The sequence below is a fragment of the Scatophagus argus genome, chromosome 11 (assembly GCF_020382885.2).
Source record: "Scatophagus argus isolate fScaArg1 chromosome 11, fScaArg1.pri, whole genome shotgun sequence".
NCBI classification, from domain to species: domain Eukaryota; kingdom Metazoa; phylum Chordata; class Actinopteri; family Scatophagidae; genus Scatophagus; species Scatophagus argus.
The window spans coordinates 8,914,616-8,936,413 of NC_058503.1; the positions used below are offsets into that span (position 1 = coordinate 8,914,616).

General features: G+C 40.2%; 3 protein-coding genes across 5 annotated transcripts; 2 read left to right on the forward strand and 1 right to left on the reverse strand.

Moving 5' to 3' along the window:
* Positions 1-637: 637 nt before the first annotated feature.
* On the reverse strand, positions 638-9,716 carry jam2b (junctional adhesion molecule 2b). 2 transcript variants are annotated; one of them, XM_046404853.1, is made up of 12 exons: positions 9,563-9,715; positions 9,094-9,153; positions 7,525-7,895; positions 5,279-5,344; positions 4,784-4,894; positions 4,444-4,593; positions 3,665-3,846; positions 3,172-3,280; positions 2,971-3,078; positions 1,681-1,699; positions 1,542-1,590; positions 638-1,386 (listed from the first exon to the last, which is right to left on the reverse strand). In XM_046404853.1, exons 3-12 carry the CDS (start codon positions 7,574-7,576, stop codon positions 1,348-1,350), a joined length of 885 nt encoding a protein of 294 aa, XP_046260809.1. In that variant the 5' UTR covers positions 7,577-7,895; positions 9,094-9,153; positions 9,563-9,715; the 3' UTR covers positions 638-1,347. The 2 variants fall into 2 exon arrangements, with proteins under 2 accessions (XP_046260809.1, XP_046260811.1); XM_046404855.1 differs by lacking the exons at positions 638-1,386; positions 1,542-1,590 and having other exon boundaries at positions 1,689-2,692; positions 9,563-9,716.
* An 836-nt stretch (positions 9,717-10,552) lies between these two features.
* Positions 10,553-15,260, forward strand: si:ch211-160b11.4 (titin homolog). Its single transcript, XM_046405197.1, has 6 exons — positions 10,553-10,837; positions 11,597-12,736; positions 13,593-13,681; positions 13,796-13,936; positions 14,022-14,133; positions 14,240-15,260. Exons 1-6 carry the CDS (start codon positions 10,801-10,803, stop codon positions 14,308-14,310), a joined length of 1,590 nt encoding a protein of 529 aa, XP_046261153.1. The 5' UTR covers positions 10,553-10,800; the 3' UTR covers positions 14,311-15,260.
* A 2,272-nt stretch (positions 15,261-17,532) lies between these two features.
* Positions 17,533-21,473, forward strand: mettl21cb (methyltransferase 21C, AARS1 lysine b). Of its 2 annotated transcripts, XM_046403835.1 has the most exons (5): positions 17,533-17,818; positions 19,032-19,164; positions 19,360-19,523; positions 19,605-19,722; positions 20,907-21,473. In XM_046403835.1, exons 2-5 carry the CDS (start codon positions 19,044-19,046, stop codon positions 21,302-21,304), a joined length of 801 nt encoding a protein of 266 aa, XP_046259791.1. In that variant the 5' UTR covers positions 17,533-17,818; positions 19,032-19,043; the 3' UTR covers positions 21,305-21,473. The 2 variants fall into 2 exon arrangements, with proteins under 2 accessions (XP_046259791.1, XP_046259790.1); XM_046403834.1 differs by lacking the exon at positions 17,533-17,818 and having other exon boundaries at positions 18,701-19,164.
* The last annotated feature ends 325 nt before the right edge of the window (positions 21,474-21,798 follow it).

A 21,798-nucleotide genomic window follows, 5' to 3' on the forward strand; every position in this document is an offset into this window, starting at 1 on the left:
CATGGAAGAGATCATTGTGAATATTCTGTTAAACCAACTGCACAAAAATTAAGAACATATTAAGTAAATACATGTAATAAGAATAAGCAGTAAACAAGACTAATAGTCTACTGCCATGCTAACAGCACTGTGAGGGGATACAAACAGCAAGTGAGCGCTAAAGGCTAACACCTGCTCTCACAACATGTACTTAAGAGATTTAGCTATATTGCGTATGCATGTAGGTATTTATGGATATACAATGTACAAATAAACCTGTGGTGTGTTAATGTATAGCAGCTACGATGCTTATCGCAGCTTTATTGTTCAGCATACCAGAATGTGCTAATTAGCGCTTAACATAAACTACAGCTGAAGCATATGGGAGTTTTATTAGTTTCGTAGCTGTTAATTCATAGGTCGCATGTGTAACACAAGTTATCAAGATTAAATGACATGATTTCAGCAATGATTTAAATATGAAGGAGGTTGAGATACAACACCAGAAACCAAAGAAACAAGCAATCTAGTCTTCATTTAGGGGATGACTGTTTATCCGCATAATATGCTAGATGATTTAAACATGGGCCAATTTTAATGTTATTGATAATCCCACCATTTTGCTACCAATAAACCTACAATGTGTAGCTAATTCCAGTGTGCTCTTTTTTTCCATTGTTTTTTATTGATCAAGAAATACACTCATCAACAGTATAGTATCAATGATTTGAAAAGCTTCCAGAGCACTGTTCAGTGTGTGCAGACACCTGTTCATTTGTCACTCGATTTACATTATTTGAACTTATACTGCCAAAGATTAAACCAAGAACAATAATGAGATCAACACACAAACATATTTTTATAAAATATATAAAAATGACAAAGAGAAAGAAAATAGCCTCATATAAAACAACATCTAAATATAAATGAATGGCAATATGAAGAGTACAGTCCATACAGTATTTGTCATAATGAGTGTGGATGAATTAGTTACTTGCCTATAGATGGCATTAGAGAGCTAAAACTTCAGAACTGAACTTAAAAATGTCTTAAAGAAATACAACAAAGAAACGTCTTATAGTATTTGAAACAGTTAAGTTAAACCCTTAGTTTACAGTACTGCAAGTCTGGACGAGAGATGAAACTAGTAAACATCTCACAAACTGTCAGTGCATAAATGCCAGTGTTGAATTCTGTTTACTTCTTTGTTTTTGCTCAGCATCTGAAGACCTGTCTGCCTGTGTGTCCGTATCAGAGAGCGGCCGTCCAAAAGCCAGGCAAAGGTCGACTAACTTCCCAGTGTGTTGCACATTAAACGTACACTTCAGATTTGGGTTGTTTGAAGTAAAAAGTGAGAGCATTTCCTCCTCAGACCATGAAGGAGTGAGTTTGTTTGTAGTGCTTGAACTGTAGGGAGCAAAGAGACATACAATGAATCATTTCCTTTAATTAACTAGGGACCAGTGTTATCAGCAACAATCAACAGAAGTTAATGGCAACCTAAAGACATGGCAAAACGCAAAACAAGCTCTGACACGATAAAAATCCCTCTGATCACTCACATTGCGGACGGGAGGAGGCGGAGGTGGAGCAGGGTGGAAGGACTTGGAGCTGAAAGACAAAGGGTGGTAGTTCAGTCTGAGCACCACCAGTCAATAACACACAGCTACTGGCAAAACAAGAGAAAAGTAAAACCCTCACCTTTTTGTTTTCCTGTCCTCTGTTCAAAGAAAAACAAACAAAGTGTTAACAAAACATAGCAGAGTTTTTCATGAAGAACGTGATCACTATCATACTTGCCAAAGAGGTTGAACATTTGTCTCTTTAATCAGGTGTATATTAACTACTACATTTACTCAAGTAAGCCCAAACAGTCATATTTCTGTCCGGCTGACAAATATACATCTAATATTAATTTTTAGCTCTCCAGAGGTAAACACTTGTCTCTTTACTCTCTACACACTGCTCTGTGTTCTGTCTGCTCTTTGGTGCTGAGCAGAAAGTGTTCAGTATATTTTACAGTGCAACTTGAAACAGTAAATCTACCCTGAATCAAAACAACAAGCTGAAGAACACTAAAACACTTGCTTGGACTGAGCGAAACTGCGGTGGATGATGTGAGGGACAGAGTGTAAGAGCTTTACTTGCAATGGAGCATATTTACATTTTGTATTTATACTTCTCTATACTTTTACTGCATCTGCCTGTTGGTTGGCACACATTTCATTACAGCCAGTACACATACCAATACTCTTTCTGGCCTGTCTCTTTACCTCTCAGTAAATCATAGGTTCACATTTTAGACTCATGACAAAAAGACAGAAGCCACTGCTTACTTTGAAAAACATAAATAGAGTAAGAGTTTAAAAACCTCAGCAGGATACTGATGATATGTCTGTAATCTTCAAAGACAATAACTATGCATTTCACATGTTGCTTCATCAGATTTGCTCTGTGCTTGACTGCCATCAGGTGATTCTTTAAATTATCAGATGATGACCATTCTTTGGTCTGATGTTCAGTCCACACAAGCTGACAACCAGGAGAGAAGCAAAGCTGTGTTTGGGGTATCTTAGCTTTTTAGACTTTTAACTTGTTCAACAAGATGCACGTTCATTCCTTGACTCAAACAAAGATGGAAGAAGGAAGTCAGAATTGCTTACCAATCTGGTGGCCATGAATCAAAGTTAGTGAACAGACTGAATTGACATGCCTTCAAAAACAAGTCAAAACTCTTATGCAGTTCAGACCAAAGAGAACATCTAATGTGTTGTCAGGATTGAAGAGTTTTAAGGATGTGCATTTTAATTAAGCTGCCAGGCTTTTTTCCCCCTTATTCATTTTTATACCTCATTTCTCTGATTCAAATGCATTCATCAATGCAAATGTCTCAAATGTAAAGGCAATGATTACATGACAGACAGAAACTGGGGCATCTCTCTCTTGTACACACAAATACACACACGCACAGAGCAGCATCACAGTACTTACTCTTGCAGCAGCCTCGACGTCGGCAGACACACACACAGATGCAGCATAAGAAGATGAGCATCAGAAAACCTGCAGCTCCTGCTATCAAAATTGTCATATTTAAAGGATCTAGAAGGAGGGGAAAGAGAGCATTTCCTCAGTCTTTGGTGAGCGCAACATCACACATTAACTCCAGCAAGGAGTTGCACCAAAACCACTTACAGTCAATAACTTTAAGTTGCTGGGCCACGCAGCTCTTGGGCGCCCCCACACTGTTGGAGGATTCACATCGGTACATCCCTGCATCTGTTTTGGACACGCTCTTTAACTTCTGCTCCAGAGAAAGACAAGGTGAGAGAAGTACAGAGAACAGCTGTGTGTGGGTGTACATATGTGTAGAACTGTTAGTCCTGGGTGTACTGAAGTGTGTGTGTGTGTGTGTCTGGACACGTATTCCTGTAGTTGTGGGAACCGCAAGTCTCCACAACGTAAATCACTAAATATTAGGATGAAGAGTTGCTTTAAGGTGAGGTTGAGGTCAGGGTGGGATTAGGCAAGTAATGTTTATTGTTATGGTTAGGTGGCGGTTAAGCCTCCAGGAAATGAATGCATGTCTATGTAATGTCGCCTAAGCGATGGAAACACGACTCTCTGTGTGTGTGTGTGTGTTTGTGTGTGTGTGTGTGTGTGTGTGTGTGTGTGAGTGTGTACTCACCAGTGTGCCCTTGTTCGTGTCAATGCTGTACGGAGTGTCTGCTGTGGCCGTCAGAGCCTTGTTGTCTTTGTACCAGCGGTAGGTGGCAGGAGGCACACTTAGTTTGTCCTTACAGAGAAGCTCCAGGCCTGAGCCCACAAACACAGAGCTCGGTACCTCACAGGACGGGACATGAGGAGGCACTAAGGAGACAGAGAGGAGAAACAGCTGCAGTAAAAAGTGTAAATGGATATGCAAATATATAGGATTTATAATTAGTTTTCCACATATTAAAATCCCCTACTTTTCCATCTTGAATTTGGGGTCAGTTGCATAAATGTTTCCAAGCAAATGTTGGGTTGACTAGCTAACATGCCCATCATTGCTAACCACAATTAACTGTTAGTGGGGAGCTAGTAGAGCAACATTAGTAGTAAAAGTTGTGGGATTGGATTTAAGCTGGCAAAAACTTCACGTTTCCAGAGAATGGGGTTGACGTTTAGATTATTCATACAAATTCTTATCCTCCTCCTGATTTATCAGTGTAGGAGAAGTGAACAGTATTTTACAGCTCTGTATCATGCTCTAGTCACAACCCAATAAAATGTCAAGGATTTTAACTGTGATCAATTTTGATCTTGTAACTAAATCCCATACCATTTCACTCAGAGGTACGTCACATTACATTTAATGTCCGGCATAAAGAAGTTTACTCCTCATTTGCCTCACATATGCGTTCACCCTCACTAAATATGCGTTTTTTCATATTCACAAAAACACGTGGAGCTTTCCTGTCATACCGAGCACATTGAGGGTTACAGTAACCTCCCCAAGGCTGTCATGGTCCTCGCTGGCAGTCACTTCACAGCGATATTCCCCCGAGTCTTTCTGAGTAACAGAGTGAATCGTCAGAGTTGCTCCCTCTATCTTTGCCCGTCCGGCATAAGACTCTATAGTAGAAGGTAATGGAAAAATGGTAGAGGATGGACAAAGCTTAACTAAGTGGTAAAAATAAAAATGTAATAATGAAGGAATGATTGGAAGAAAGGCAGCAAAAAATAAAATCATCTTTTTCAGTTTGGAGAAGTCAGTGAAGCTCATGTAGTTATGTATATATTATAAAGTTACGTTGTCACTTACCAGTAAATTTGTTATTAAAGTACACAAATGTCACCTCCTTTCCTTTCTTCTTCCACTCAATTCGAGGGTTTTGATCTTTCACTGTGCTGAACTCACACTGAAGAACAGCATCTGGAAGGACAAAAAACAAAGCAGAAAAATCAGGCGTCATTTTCCCAATGTTTGTTGCTAATTTGTTGCTTTTTAGACTGTGAACCGTAAACGTGGTGAAAACTGTGTAAAACCCTTCTTCCTGTCTCCCCTTTGCCCTCACATTGTTCCTAAATGTGCACATTAACATAATTTATATTAACACCAACTGTGCTTTTCTACCCACACTTTTTAAAATCAGAAGTGGTTTTTTTATTCCTAAAATTTGGATTCGAAAGCTTTAAACGTCAAATAAAGAGTTAACTTCAATCAAGAATGAAAAAATTTGCCTGTTCAAGACGTGATCATTTCAAAGACAAATAAATGATAAATGATATGCAGAGAAGCAGCGCTGCACAGTCTCACTTGTGTGCTCGTGGACCTCCACCTTGGGTTTACGGCTGCTTACTTTCACTGACAGACAGACGGGACCTGCAGGGGTGAGAGGATCAAATTAGAAATTAGACAGTTTTTGTTGTCAGCTTAATGTAAGCAGAAGTGAGATTTTTGCACCCAAGTACAACAATCTCACTTCTGCTTTGCATTGCTGCATTTAAGACATGCTAAATATATCTGTAGTTTCAGACTGTGGGCGCACTGGGAGCACAAACACAGAAGGATAAAAAAGTCTGCAAGGTTGAGTCACTGCCTACACGTATCCTCACCATATTATAAAGTACAGCAGTTATTTTTCACAACAGAATATGTACATATCTGTTTTCTTTTTGTGTGGATGCAGGCATGGACACACACACACACACAGACATGCTGGTGGTGCCAGGAGCGGTGGTGTGTAGGAATGCAGGTGATGGATGACTGTCTGACAAGCTGCTTTATCCCAACCTGATAACCTCTTTTAGTGATCAGTCCATTCAGCAAGCACTCTCTCTCTCTCTCTCTCTCTCTCTGTGTGTGTGTGTGTGTGTGTGTGTATGAGAGTGAGAGAGAGAGAGAGAGCAGAGCCTACATTCCTTCACAAACATGCATATTAGTATAAAACATACTGTATGTACAAATGGGGGGAAAAAAACACTAATGTATGTTGATGTTGACAACCTACACAAAATCTTTGGAGCATCACAACAAGTTTAAAGGTGGCTCTAAAAGGTTTGGACTTTCCACACAAAGAACAGCGACTGCAGTGCGTGTCTTTGAGTGTGTGTGTGTGTGTGTGTGTGTGTGTGTGTGCGTGTGTGTGTATGGCACATGCATGGAAAGCGTGCTTTTCTTCTTCAGACAAAGCAGCTCTTCATGACAGTAACTTTATCCTTCTCAGCTGGCACAACACACACACATACAGATATCAGTATTACACACTTGTGAGGATCTCCTCTGACTGAACCCTTAACCGTCGTGCTCTGCGCCGTATGCTTCACTTTAACACCGGACTTGAATCCTTGCTATGAGATAATCTTCACCAAACACTTCTGAACATTCATGTGCAATTATGATTGACATTATGAACATCTAGTTCATGTTCTAGACCTGACATTAGTCCATAATAATGTTCTTATATGTTTGTGATTTTGCAGATGAATCATTTTAGTATATTCAAAGCATTATGCCCAAAATATTCCAAGCACATCCTTAACCAGCCTAAGTGAGGATAAGCATTTCAGTCTTTTAATCTCTGAGGACATTTGATCCTCAGGAGCAAATACGAGAGAGATCAAAACACACACGTCAATTATCGACATAAAGCGAGTTGTTTGCCCTTTAAAATTCCCACAGCAACTTCACAAGCATTTTCAAGATAGCAAGTGGTCGTTTTCATCTCAGTCCAATTAACAACAGGGTCAGTCGGGGGCTATCTCCAAACTGAAAGGGTGGGATCTCCTAGTCCTCCGTGATGCCACGTGATGTGTTTCATCAGCTTGTGGATCTCGGGTTCACACAGCATCAGAGAGGGTTCAGTGTAAACATGAAGCCCAGCCACAACCACTCCCTGCTCAATCTCAGTCCCTGAACACATCACACCTCCCCCGCACTACATGCATGCTCAACATGTATTGTTTTCTATCACACAAATCAATGATCAATCAAACATCATAACAAACCAATCAATCTGCATCTTGTGTTTTTGACCTTACAGGAATTATAAGGGGGGGGGGAAGAGTGGTCAGAAAAATTATTCCTTGTATTCTTTTCACCAAAAAAAGAAAACTGCACTTTTATGAGAGAAACTTTAAAATTTAAATTTTGATAATTTTCTGACATATGGGGGGGTTACAGCAGTTTTCTGCCTCTCTATGTGCACAGTCCCTAACCGTCTCCTTTGGAATGGGATTCGCTTTTTTCTGTTTCTTCTATGCACACCTTTAGAAACTTCTTATTCTTCCTTAATTTTACAATCAAAGACCAGAATTTCAAGTGAGGCATCAGAATCCCTTATGAATTTTCCCACGGAAAAATAAACCACTGAACAGTGAGAACAAGCTGCAAACACACATGTCTCTTCACATCTGGGCTTATACATTTTAGAATAGGCTCATGCACCTCTGCAGACCTCTAGCAGTGGGTCTGTTGTGGCGTCTCAGCCTCTCTTTTTCTGTCATTAACAACATCAGCAAATTGTTTAATTGAGTTTCTAAAACCAGGAAAAACAAACTCACAGTGCAATAAAGTGATGAGAAGAGGCAGCGCCCACGTCTTCATGGTGTACATGTTTAGTCACGGTGTGTCCAGAGGTCTGTGGGTGTCCGCTCAGTCTGGGTGAGATTAGTTTTACTCCACGCACGCTGCAGCTTCTGCAAGTTTGACGCGCGACCGTTCGTGTATCCAGGACAACTGCCGGACTGGGGGACTTGGCAGACCCCCCTCCGCCCCCCCGTCCGGAGGCAGAGCAAACAATTTGGTTACGAGTTGCTTTTCCTTTTATTTTGACACGGATCTCTTCTTTGATCTGCCCTGTTAGTCTCGTTAGCATCTCACACGGTATCATTCGAACGATCTTCACACAATTCCTTTATTTTGGTTTATTTGGCTTTATGAGAAAGAGAATATTGATTGCAGTTTAGGAAATGTTCATGATGACACATTACATTGTGGTGCAGAGATAGCAAAGATTCAAAACGTCCTACAAGTTGTTGTGTCAGCTAAATATCAGTAATCAGAGGCAATATCAGCTATATTGCCTATGGTTGACATTTTTGGTAATAACTTTGCATTTAATGACAATTGAAAAACAATGTGGAAGGTTTTGGGCAGCTTTACAGAGAGCTTCCTCTCACTGTTTAGCTGTCAGGCCCACAGCTTTACTGATACGGTTCATTCTCAACACTTTCATAACATTTTTTTTTTGTCTGAAGCAGGCAGAAAAGCTCTGCATTAACCCATATAGAACAATGTGTGCCACATACGCTGCACAGAACAGCAGACAGACACAGTTAGCAATTAGCAGCTACAGATCCAGACATTTCTGTCACAAGGTGGTGGAGACCAAACACAGAGCTAATAGAGAGTGAATATTGGACTTATATTCATCAGGTGGATATAAACCTCCAGAAGAATGATAATGTTGCTCAATAACCACTGGATGTGTAAATAATCAACAGATTTAAGTTATTTTAAATTAAAAAGTGTTTGAACCTCCTTCTGTCCCCAAGTGGCCAAAAAATATTTACTGTACAGTACAGTTTTTAGGTACTTGAGCATTTCCATTTTCTCATACTTAATTCTGCTAAACCACCACATTTCAGTTATTTTTTCACCACTTGCTTGCGAGCTATTAGGCTACTTTGCAGGTTCAGAATTTACTGACAAAATATACAATCAGATTATAAAATAGGACACATTGCTCTCTATGTTGACACATCTGCAAGTCTCAGTCTCAGTTTACTCTTAAACACCTCTTCCATTTATTGTGTGATTTCTGAAATGATTTCTTTGATTTAAAAGATGAAAATCAGCAAGGTTAGATTTCTGAGCTTTCCACATGTCAGCAGAGATGAGGTTAATGGGAGGTGCAGAGATGGGACAGCTGCTGACTGAGCTACTGTGTCCTTGGATATTAAGTTTCTCACCAACAGCACACACACACAAAACAGCACATTGTCCCTCGCTCTGGTTAATATGCACACATGCTTACATTTGTGGCCATATGCACACACGCACAGGGGGCCATACATGCTGACACATGTGCATAAGCACACGCAGAGAGAAAGAGAGAAATACAAACTCACAAAATCTCTGCTGCTGATCACCTGTTCACACTCAGCACTCCCAGCTGCTCTGCTGATGTCCTGTCACACACAGTAACACACACAGACACACACATCCATAACAACAGTTGCTCACTTTACACAAACATGTCTTACATAAACCGTCTCTGCCACAGTGAATCTTATATGAACCACGCATACATGAGGGGTCACTTCAAATGCATCGTTATCTAAAGCATAATTTAAAACACTTTACTATTGCTTGTGCCAACTAGGATTACATTTGGATTAAATTAAGGTTCCTCTTGTTCATTCTGTTGCAGCAGTTCTAGTTTAAAGCTAAACTATGAAATATGACTAATCACTGAGTCTTAAATCCTTACAGAGTTTAACAAAATAAAAGTTTAGTTAAATTTGTTTAACACCTGATTTAAATAATGTCAGCCAACAAAAACATCCATATAGCAACAAATTTATCACAAACACTAACCACAGATTTTGCTGGGGACTTGGATGCAATCATATCTTTCTTCTCATATTGCCCATCTGCCTCTCCAGCGTAACATGGCATTTTCACAGCAGACTTTTTGGTTTGTCGCAACAACAGAGACACAGGTGTACCACATTACACTAAGCCACGCCTTTGAGCCAGCATGCAAACGGGTTTACATCTCTTGAAACTAAATAAAATGCAGCCACCGTCAATGCTGTGAATTACTTCTGCACTTTTTCTTTTGTGACATGTCAACATTTCTGTCATGAAGAAGGTCTGTATAAAATAAGACCTTAAAAAAGGCCCAAGGATCCAACATAAAACTACTTCATTCATGAATCAAAAAACATATCTTTTACCCATAAACATTCATCTCCATTGACCTTTGTTATGATTGTCATAGTGAACATAAGTCCGCAGGTGTGAGCAGGTGCATTTTCTGCTGGCCATAGTCTATTTCCATATGTTTTTACAGCAGTATTTTATGGCATCAAAGATGAAATGTCTTATTAACATTTCCACTGAAAAATGGTTAATCATCATCTGTTATCTAAGAAGTCACAGTCCAGATCTAGATATCTAAATAAGTGGAAAGTTACATTTCAGTGCTGAACTCATTCTTTCTTAACTTAAACTTCTTCTGGAACTAAATCCTCAACTTTATGGCTCATTTGTTAGCTAAAGGATCTAAACTTTGTATTGTCTTAATTGAATCATTATATTGTTTTTACATTTGGTGCCAATTTTACTCTTTGTTCTCCAACCAAACTTCTTATTTACCATGTTTCAGTTCAAGAATCAATAAACATTATTTATACTTTCAGGATTTTGCTCATATGTGTAAGTCTGAAAGAGGTGAAAGTGACCGTACAATCTGCAATGGCATAATTGATTGATTCTCTCCCTGTTGTTTATTTGTTTTGATAAGACTTGACAGTGTGAACCTTCTACCCTTTTAATTATGACTGAACTCATGCCAAGGGGAAACAAAACAGAAAAAAATATGGACTTTAAACAAGATAAGGAAACAAGGAAGGCCCTGTATTATAACTTGCCGAAAGTAGAAAAAACAGGCAGGGCTTATGCTGTTCATAAAGATTAGAAGCACCCAAACCAACTACAGATAAACAGCAGTCAAGAAGAGAAGAAGGTGGTAGCAACTCACAGGTACACAAAGTATTTGACAGTAAATCTCAGTCTATAGTCCTAAATACAGACCAGACCAGAGAATCAAGATGAAGGTGCTGGCACTGCTCTCACTGAGCCTAGCAGGTAAGAGAATTCAGGAACATTTTTCTAGGAGTATGTTCACCAAAATACTGAAACATGTTCTTTGTTTTCAATTGTGGTTGGAAGATTCCCTCAATTAAGTTTTGCTTGTAGGGTTCAGTTTCACTGTGAATACATATTTGTCTGTGAGTTCACTCTTAGCTTTGTTATATTCTTAAAGAGAGTCTAGTTAGCTATCAGCATCATTTTATTTCATCTAATCATTCTGTTGTTTGTAACTGTTCAAGATTTACAATGGAAAGCATATTCGCATTAACCTATTCAAACCTTAAATGCATATGCACATAATAAAACCACAAATAAAAACTAATATTATGAAAAGCTGAAGCTATTGTATTTGTTCTGAGGTCTTCCTCAGTGACTGCATATTAGCATGATTCTGGTTGTACCTTCTTTATGAAATGATGGATGTGCACATGGATGGATTACTATGTTAAGGGTTCCTGAAGGCCAGAGACTCCATTTGAAGTGACATTTCTTGTTGGACATTCAATCAAACGACAATCAAGAGATGCAGAGCAACTACAGATAGACACACAATGAGACCCAAAATGATCACGAAAGACCTCAAACATCACACGAAATGTCATTTTGTGTCTTTTTCACCATGTCTTGCTACTGTGTAGGAGAGTTGGGCTCCTTTTACATGTCAGTGCCCTAAAACCTAGTATCTCACAATCCATTCATGGGTACAGGAATCTGTGTTACCTATAAATTTATTTTTAAATTTTCTCTTTGCAGCGGCTCTGGGAATGCCGCCATTTGCTCCAAGTGTGGAACAAAATCCTGTCTTAACTGAAGACCATAGCCCTCTGCTGAGAGATGTGCTTCCTGTGCAGGGTCACGTGGTGGTGGATGATCCTGTGCCACAAGTCAGGCTCAGCTCAGAGGAGCAGCAGGGAAAATTGGCTCTGGTGCCAGTGGACATGAAGCAGGGTCAGAACATGGTGGAACTAGAGATCAAAGTGAAGCCAGAGTCTGGAGTGGAGCAAGAGCGTGAAGTAAAGGCAGAGATTAAGGAGGAGAAAGAGCTCAAAGACGAGCCACAGATTAAACTAGAGTCACATGTCAAGGTGGAACAAGGGGTTAAGGTGGAGTCAGAGGTTAAAGCAGAGCCAGATGTTGAGGTGGAGCAGGAGCTCAAAGCAGACCCAGAAGTTAAGGTGGAGTCAGATGTTAACGCGGGGCCAGAAGTTATGCAAGAGGTTAAGGTAGACCAAGAGGGTAAAGAAGAAGTTAATGTGGAGCCGGAAGTAAATCTGAATCCAGAGGCTGAACTAGAAGTTGACAGGAAGCCAGAGGTTGAGACGGAACCAGAGCTTGAAGACAATCCAGACTTTAAGGTGGAATCGGAGGTTAAGGTGGAGCTGGATGCTGAAGAGGAGACAGGTCCTGAGGAACAAGAGGCTCAAGAGATGTTTCAGAAGCAAATGAGCCTTGAGGAAGAGACTGAAACAAGTCAGGAGTTCAGTGAGAGGCACATTGATATGGAGGGAAAATATGATATGGTGAACGGGCCAATCATGGAGCTGGAGCCACTGGATGACGACAACATGTTTGAAGACCAACTGAGCAATACAGAGCTGTCAGAAGTGGAGAAGTCTGTGAGGGCGACTTTTCAAAATAAAGAGCCTGCCATTCAATCTCTGTCTGAGGAGGAGGGGCTTATGAGGGAGGGTGACTATGTTTCACACGATGAGCCAATCATGGAACTGGAGCCTGAGGTGAGACAAGAGCAGGCTTTGCCAGACTCTGCTATCATGGATGAAGGGTCAGCATTGGACATTATGGGTCAGCCGATGTCGTCTTTAGAAGAGTATTTACCCAATGAAGAGGCTAGAATGGGGATGAAGCTTGGCACTCTCACCGGGGAACCGGGATGTGAGTTTATTTCTATTTTCATATAACTTTGTTTTGGTTTTCAAATCCATTCCACAGTTAAGGTTTGGTTGGGCACAAAAATTACTTTGTTGGTTTATCGAAGGAAAGAGTGGTTTAGGTTCAAATAAGTACTTTATTAGTGGTAGGAGATCATGCTCATGCAAACAAACACTGTATAACTGCAATCCCCCATCTTAAAGTCCAATAAGTGTCGACTCATCCAAGCACCATGATATTATTTCACTCCATATTGACGTCAACTGACTTCCTCCTTCCTTTGTTCCCATCAAATTTCCATGATCACTGGAAGCTTGTGTCACTTAAATAAACAGGCTACTTATCTCAAGGAATGCTTGCTTGACTAGTCCCAGCCTAGTCAAGCGAGCATGAACTGATGAAGCCTCTTGGATGAGAGGTGAAACGTCTTCAAAGACAAATAACTAAGTCCAGTTGCATTCGATTGAATTTCCTTGAGATAACCATGACCTGGATGAATGAGAATATTCACAGGCTTAAACAGGCTACTTAATTTTGAGGCACTTTTCCTTATTTCTTTGTAAGACATCAGTTCTGCATAAAATAATTTTTTTGTGTGTGACCAATTATTTATTCATTTTTCAAGGACATACATGAAGAAATCATGTACACTGAGTCTCACAAAATAAGGCATAAGTAATTCCATAGACTGCTGAAAATTCATGTTAGCTACATCACTTGCATTGGAATGGTGTTATAAAGTGATCTCTTTATAAACTGTTTCAGTGTTCATACTTGCATGTGAGTTTGGTTTTATAAAAATGTGAACCAATCCTTTAAAGAAAATAAAGACTGAAAATGTTGTAATTTTACCTTCCAGCCACCAGGCAGGGCTATTGTCCTGGTGTTTTATTTGGAGGGAAGTGTTACCAGTTCTTCAGAGGGCCAAAGAGAGCTGAAGATGCTGAGGTACTTGCATGTCCTCCTCTGTCTCAAAGGTGTACTGGGACATATTTAGAAAGTTTGACTTTTTTAGCCAATGATATGGATAATTCCACTGTTACTATCCATGTTGCATTGCAGTTCTTCTGCCAGGAACGCTTCCATGGAGGTCACTTGGCCTCCATCACGAGTCAGTACATCCACAGAGAGGTGATGAGCATGATACTGAAAGAAAATGGAGCATATACACGCACTTGGATTGGAGGACTACGATATTTGGAGGTGTGTATGTTCTGTCGTGGGGGGGTGGGGTGTTCATAAATGTGTGGTTTAAAATAGACTGCATTAATCTCCTGTTGTCTGTCAGACCGGTCGCTTTGTCTGGCTGGATGGATCACACTGGAGCTATGCTGATTGGTTGTCAGGGGAGCCCAATAACACAGCAGATGTGGAGGACTGTGTGGAAGTGCTGGCATTTGGTAGGAGTTGGATTTTTTTTTTCTTTTTCGCTTTTATCTTGTACCAAATATGAATATTGAACACTGTGCCACTGGGTTTCTTATCTGCTGTTGGTTTGTCTTTCAGGAAATGGAAAGTTCAATGACTTCACATGCTGGGAGCCTCAGGCTTTCATCTGCTCCTTTCCTTATCAGTGAATATGCAGGAGCTGCTCTCCCATATGCTTCTATGTCTGATATGATGTTTGAGTTTGTTGCTTTTATAGGTTAAAATCACATCTTGGAAAGTAACTGAACAAATCATACACTGAAAGGACTATGCCACAATTTATCAACATATATATATCAAAAAATGAGGACTTTTAAGCATGTTGTGTATTCTATTCAAATATGGGTTTTTGATAACAAGCTAATATCCTGTACATAAACTCTTATGAAAAAAGTATATATGAAATTGCACCTAATTTAGGTGTAGTTAGTGTATGTCCATATGTACTATATATATATATATATATATATGTTTGTTCTTGCACATTAGCTTAGCACATCCTATTAGGTATGCCAAGTAAACACCAGATATGTAGAAAATATAAGTAGGTGACAAATTAATCTTTCAGTTTTGAATCTTTAAGCGCTCTATTTTTGATACACCAGCAATGTACTTGTATTAATCACATACAATTAATTCAAACATACTGAAATATACCTTGAGACCCAAATAAAGTGGGCTATAATGTTGTGGTGCTGTTGAACTGTTTTGTATTACACAGAGAGGCGTTTCTATCATTTACTCCTCATTCACTGGACCGATCTGTCAGGATAACGTAATGCAGTTGAACAGCACCACAAACTACATCCTTCAAAATGCAAAATTTAAACAAAAACTAAACATAATAGCCCTCATGAAGGCAGGATTTGATACAGGAATGTTCAACAAGGGATGTATGCTACATATTCCTTCTCAGTCAGAGCAACACTGGTGGCCTGCAGCATGAGGCAGTTTTTGAGGTTTAGGTGGTTCATCAGGAAACACTAAAGCAGCCATCAGTCCTTTAGGTGTGTCTACACCCCCAGTCCCTCCAGAATCCATATATGGCAGCCCATCCTGACACAACCCAAAAAAGCTTTCGGGGCAATAAAGGCTGTTCACACCCTGATGAAGTGTGTGTCGTCTCTTCACTGTGGCATCTGGACTCATTGAATTCCAATCAGCGCCAACCCTTTAAAATTACAGGAGCTTAGCGCCCACTAACTGGTACATTCACACTCATGGTGCACATGCAACTACTGTAAAGCCTGCCGGGCCTCACATGTTGCTGTGTGTGACTGTGACTCATTTTCCACTGGCCTACACAACCTTTTCCTGACCTTTGGACATGGAGGTGAGGATTACCAACTCTAAGGTGATGAGTGGCAGCTCTTTATCCTGCTATTTTAATTGAGGACTGTTCCACATATACGTCCACATCCACCACCACCACTACACACATATTCATTCGCTGATATGAATATTCAAATTACATGATCCTGTATAAGCTATTGTTTGAGAAATACAGTCTTTGGTACTTGTGAGCCTTGCACATTCTCCATTGTTCCCCTACCAGGAAAACTGGCTTTTGCTGGATTTAAGAGATCACAGTTGAGTGTGTATCTCCAGTCTATTACTGGAGGGATATCTCCAATAGCTTTGTTGCACATTGCGTGGGCACATTGTTAAATCGTATTTTTAGACTTGGTGCATAAACACATCTGGCTAGTCATCATCAGGTGGACATAGACAATGAAACATGTGAAGAAATAAGTAAAATGGGAGTCATTTTAGCAAAACAGTGAAGTCTGTCCCATATATCAGTCATCGGCAGTGGTTGATAAATGAAAAAGAGAGCAGTGGACTCCTGGTGTCCAGATCCTGATACTCTAGAAATCCCCTAATACCTTGACTGCTTATCAGTGTTTCTGTTTAGATGAGAGTGACTCAGTGTTGTTGCTTCTCATCTGTCAGTTCAAGTCATTTTCCAGCTTTGAGCAGTATAACCACTCGCCTGCTGGCTTGTGAGTTTGTGCAACTGTGTATTCATTTACAGAGGCTGTAATTCCTCCCTACTGAACCCTACAGCCTGGCTTACAAACACTTGGTGCAGTGAATGCCACGGTATCCACACTCAGTCATAAACTTGGATCACGGACCGGGATGGTACAAAAACAGACTGTAAACAGGTTGTTTTGTTTACAGCTTTTTTTTTAGTGCAGATACACACCAGCAGCTCTGTATTGACGAATAATAAACAAACAAACAAATCTTTTGAAATGCTCTCAAGTAATTCCTCATCTGTGTGTAGTCACATATTAGACACATTTTCAAGAAAACATTTAGTCATATCAAAGAGGGGACTGTGCTTAAAGGACCGTGTGTTAAATTAAAATGCAGATCATGTATACTTTCTAATGTGGCTTTAATCATTTTTGAATTCGCATTAATGTGGCCAGAAAGTTTAAATGATTGATGATTTTAAAACTCTGAACTGGGTTTTCTCATGACCATAATGACACAACTCGGAACAGACCTTCTAAATTTCTAAAGTCTACTTATTAATTTCATAACATAAGTAAATATTTGTAAGCCAATTCTTGACTGAATTGAAAGGAAAAGTACATCAAAATGTATGTTAAAGGATCATTTAGCCAATTTTCTACAACATATAATTCACTCAAATTGTTTTCAGAATATGAGCTCATAAATTGTTTTTAGCAGTGTTTACAGAGGTACTGTCATCTTATTATAATGATGCAACATCTTTCCTCTGCTCTTAAGTCACCAGGTCACATAGTAATCACTGGTTCTCTACACTGCAGCTGGTTGGCTTATGTTGTTTTTCTCTTGTCACACTAAGAGACTGTATGAAAATGAATAGGGAGCTGAAGGGGATCAGTAAAGGGGAGGGTGTTGCCATGTTCCTTTGGCTGAAGGTACTTTTTGGGAGGGAGGGTCTTTTATATTATAACTACAATATATTGAATATTATATTGTTTTATGTATATTCTGTCGATTTTATTATTTTCAATGAGAGTTTGGTACGTCAGTGATCATTTCACCCACTAATGAGGGGAATTATAAATAAATACATGCTGAAAGTATTAAGGGTTCCAGGCCAGACCCGAGTAAACAGCCTCCTCACTCTCCTGCTGATTGTATTATAAATGAATACTGTTCTCCTCAGGGCAGGAGACACACATCTGTCTCACATCTTCACAGCAAACCTCACACAGATCTGCTCATAACCCACACAGGATAAACATGAATATGCAAATATACTGGCAGAGTGCACAGTGTGAAAACATGTCGTTCTCATGTGTTTGCATGTCCCCACAGTCCCCACTGCTTACAGCCGTAGGAAACAAAAGGCTGGCCGTTTGGCTGGAGTTCAAAGCCACAACAGTATACAGTAATACACAGAATATGTACACTGAGAGCAAGACTTGATGTTAAAGTGCTGGGAGGGGTCAGGGTTGATCACCTCTCTGTCCGACATTATAAATCTGTTTCTCTGCTTCTGTCTCTCAAACCTTTCTGTCAGGGACAGCAGAGACCTCTGCCTCGCTCAGGGGTGTGTCACAGACGATGCTGCTTCTATAAACTCAAGAACACAGCAGACAAACGTGAAGACACGACGAGAAAGGAGGAAAAAGAGGCCACTGCTTCACCCAGGTATAGTTCACACATTCTGAAGAGCAACATATTTGAATAAGTTTTTGCTGTGTTTGTTTTGAGAATTTTTCTATGTATGACAACAACAATTACTTCACATGCTTTCACATATATCAGATGCCACTAATTATTTTTAGATTTTGTGAAACTGTGTCCTTCATATTTACATGGAAATCCAGCTGAAAGCGATGCACATCTGAGGTAAAGAGAAACCCAATGTGACCTCTGTATCCCTGTATGTAGCTTGTCAAACTGGGGGGCTTAACCAGCTGTGTTTCTGGGCTCCAGACTGGAGTCCAGTGACAGCCAAAGAGACCAGTGGTCTAAATCCAGTCCATTCTGAATCCACACAAACACACAAATCATTTAACAAGCACACTGTAAATAACAATGAAAGCAAAACACTATTCCTAATGTTATGAGCTTTTTTGAACTCTTAACAGCAGCTTGGCAGCAAACTTTTCCATCCATCCATCCATTTTCTATACCACTTATCCGTCAGGGTCGCGGGGGAGCTGGAGCCTATCCCAGCTGACTACGGGCGAGAGGTGGGGTACACCCTGGACTGGTCGCCAGTCAATCGCAGGGCCAACACACAAAGACAAACAACCACACACTCTCACACTCACACCTAGGGGCAATGTAGAGTAGCCAATTAACCTAATGTGCATGTTTTTGGTATTGTGGGAGGAAGCCGGAGAACCCGGAGAAAACCCACGCAGGCACAGGGAGAACATGCAAACTCCACATAGAAGAGCCCAGACCGGGATTCGAACCTGGAACCCTCTTGCTATGAGGCAACAGTGCTAACCACTGCACCACCGTGCTGCCCAGAAACTTTTCCTTTAATTGTTTTCTCTCATTATTTTGATATCACAGGTTTGGTGTTGTTTCTGTTTTTTTTAACTTCATCCCATCTTTGTTGTAGCTTATTTTAATTATTTGGTTTTGGTATATTTATTGTGTACCAGTACCTTGTGACCTTGTTTAGAAAGGTGTTAAATAAATGATTATTGTTATTATTATGATTTAACAGAGATTCATCAACAAGGCTGATGCGAATGTGAATGTGGATTTAGATTGAGACGCTATTTAAAGGGTCACTTCAAAAATTTTACCACCTGAGTTTTTTGGAAGTGCAACACTAATTTTCATGCTTGACCCTTTAAGATGCCAAAATAATGACCAAAATGAAACTGCTTTTCTGTCACAGCATTTAGTGATCATGGAGAAATTGTCCACCGTCACCCAACCCATCCAACAGATGCTTCTTGGAAAGAAAAAGGAGGTGGTTGACAAAAAACAGGATGGGAAGTTACAAGTGGAGCAGCTGACTACAGATGACGGTATCTTTGGACTGAACACTAAAAAGTATTTCAGTTAAAATTACGTGATTTAATCTGTCCTGCCCTCACTGTTTCTGTATTGCAGAGGAAAGGAGAAGATGAACATCATTCAGATTTTTCCTCAAAGTAGATTTGTTACATTGATGAGCCTGTAGAACTGCAACCTGACTCTTCCTGTACGACTCTCCCCCTCAGAGTTAACAGACCAGACAGTGATGGCAGGAGAGGCTCTGGACAGGAGAAACATCTGGGAGCCGAGTGTTTACTACGCTCTGGGAAAGGAGTCTTTTCATTTTGCTGGTCATGACATCAGCATTAGAGAGTCTATGGATACTTACGGTGCACTGATCTGGCCTGGGGTACGCCCTACTATGACTGTGTGTATCTGTTTAATACTGACCTGATGGTTGCAAATGTCATAGTAACAATTTGTTTTGCAGGCAATAGCTTTGTGCCAGTTTTTGGAAAATAACCGGCAACAAGTGAACCTGATGGACAAAGCAGTGCTTGAGATTGGAGCTGGGACTGGATTGCTCTCAGTTGTGGCCAGTCTGCTTGGTAAGTGTGTGATAATATATACTGGATGTATGAAACAACAACTTTCACAAGTCACCCAGTAAGTCTCAGTACATGCTAATGGTACAGCTGTGGTACTCTTCAATTGTGGTACTCACAGAAAAGCTATGACGCATTTGTTCTCTTGGGTGCATAAGTATGCAGTAAATATTTTAGAGTTATCTGTTCATCTTTTGTGTAAAATGTACATTCTGGCCTCAAGGAGGGTCACCATAACACTGTGATTTACTGTCTGAGGACCGTGTCTCTCCACCCACAGCCAAATTTCTTGCATTGCATACAGGCCAGTAACTGTAAGGATATCTTGATAATCATAGATTATCAGTCTAACATCCTTTGGACCCTCCATTATTTATGCAGTGGAAACAGAGGTGTTGTTTCAATTCCTAAAAAATAAAAAATTCACATTACAAGAAATTTACTCTTTTCAAAAGCACTTCAAAACAAGCGTTACTGACCTTCCAAACTAACCAATTTTAAACACTGATCTACATGTCATCTCTCTAAACATGTTGTTGGTCCTCCCTATATTATTCCTTTTTCGTCTAAAGACGTCACCTCCGTGTCTGAGGCACCCAGATACAAGTCACTGATTACTACTGAGACACAGGTCTTAAAGAGAGCAAAACTGTTTAAAAAGACTGAGCAATTTTGTGCCAGATGGGGATTGTAGCTTTTCGTAAACCTTACTCAAACAACAGTAAGGTTTATTGGGGACTATTTTCACAGATGGATTTATACACATAGGAAATACTTGCCACAATAGGCTAGTGTTGGATTGCTTCAAAATAAACTGCAGTGTGCATGTTCACGGTAATGAAGGAACATGGCGCTCTACAGTGTGGCTTCAAAAAAACAAAAGACAAAGAAACAGCTGACATTGACGGGAATGCAAATTGTCTTTACTAATTTAAAATCAGTGAACATCAGCAAATGGCCCAAATTTCCAGTCTGCTATCTGCCCCATTGCATGAAATACAGCACTCTGGCCAGTGGCCTTATGACAATATCTTCATCCCTTTAGCATCATGACAACCCACCCATTAGTTATTCAGTGGGTGGACCCAACAACTGACAGGCTGGCATTAGCATGCTTCAGAGGGGGCCAGTCACCCAAAAAGTTCTTATCTGTTTCAGTCGCCACGTTGTTCTGTACTTTTTTCAAGGTGCTTGGGTGACAGCTACTGATCTGCCAGATATCTTATCAAATCTGACCTTCAACCTTTTGCGGAACACCAAAGGCCGATCCCGATACACCCCACAGGTGGCTGCACTTACCTGGGGTCAGGACCTGGAGCGAGACTTCCCCTACCCGTCCTACCGCTACGACTACGTGATGGCAGCAGATGTGGTCTACCACCACGACTGCCTTGAAGAACTGCTGAAAACCATGCGTCACTTTTGCAGGCCAGGAAGTCGAACGACGCTGCTGTGGGCCAACAAGATCCGGTTCCAGTCAGACTTGAGGTTCACAGAGAGCTTTAAGAGCAGCTTTAACACCACCCTGCTTGTTGAGCTCCCACAGGAGGAGGTGAGGATATACAAGGCTGCAGCGAAGGAGTGAAAGAGGAGCTTCAGGAGGTGACGTCTCCCTGAGATGTTAAAGGGTGCGTTTTCCTCTCGCTGCTTTAAATCAATGTAGAGTAAAGTCTGGTTTTTACCTGCGTTTACATGACATTCCTGTGAAACTGTTGTCAAGCAGAAATGAAGCCCCTGACTCAAACTTCCATTTCAATAAGCTATTTTATTTGCCAGAGCGTTTTCATACATATGATATTTCTGACTTCATCTTTGCTGTTTTTAAAAATAAACTGATTTGCTGTTAGTGTTAACATTTTTCTATATTTAAATTCTTCTCATAACAACTAGACTATAATACATAAACCTTTATCAAAGGTGTTCTGTTCTTGGCTATTTGTGCAAAGAGTCAATTATGAACCATGAAATAAAAACAAAAGGAAAATGTTTTCAAAAAACATGAAACCTTGTGTGTCTATATAGTAAAAACTAAGAGATAGTAAACTCAGAAACAAAACTTTCCATTAAATGGGATACACT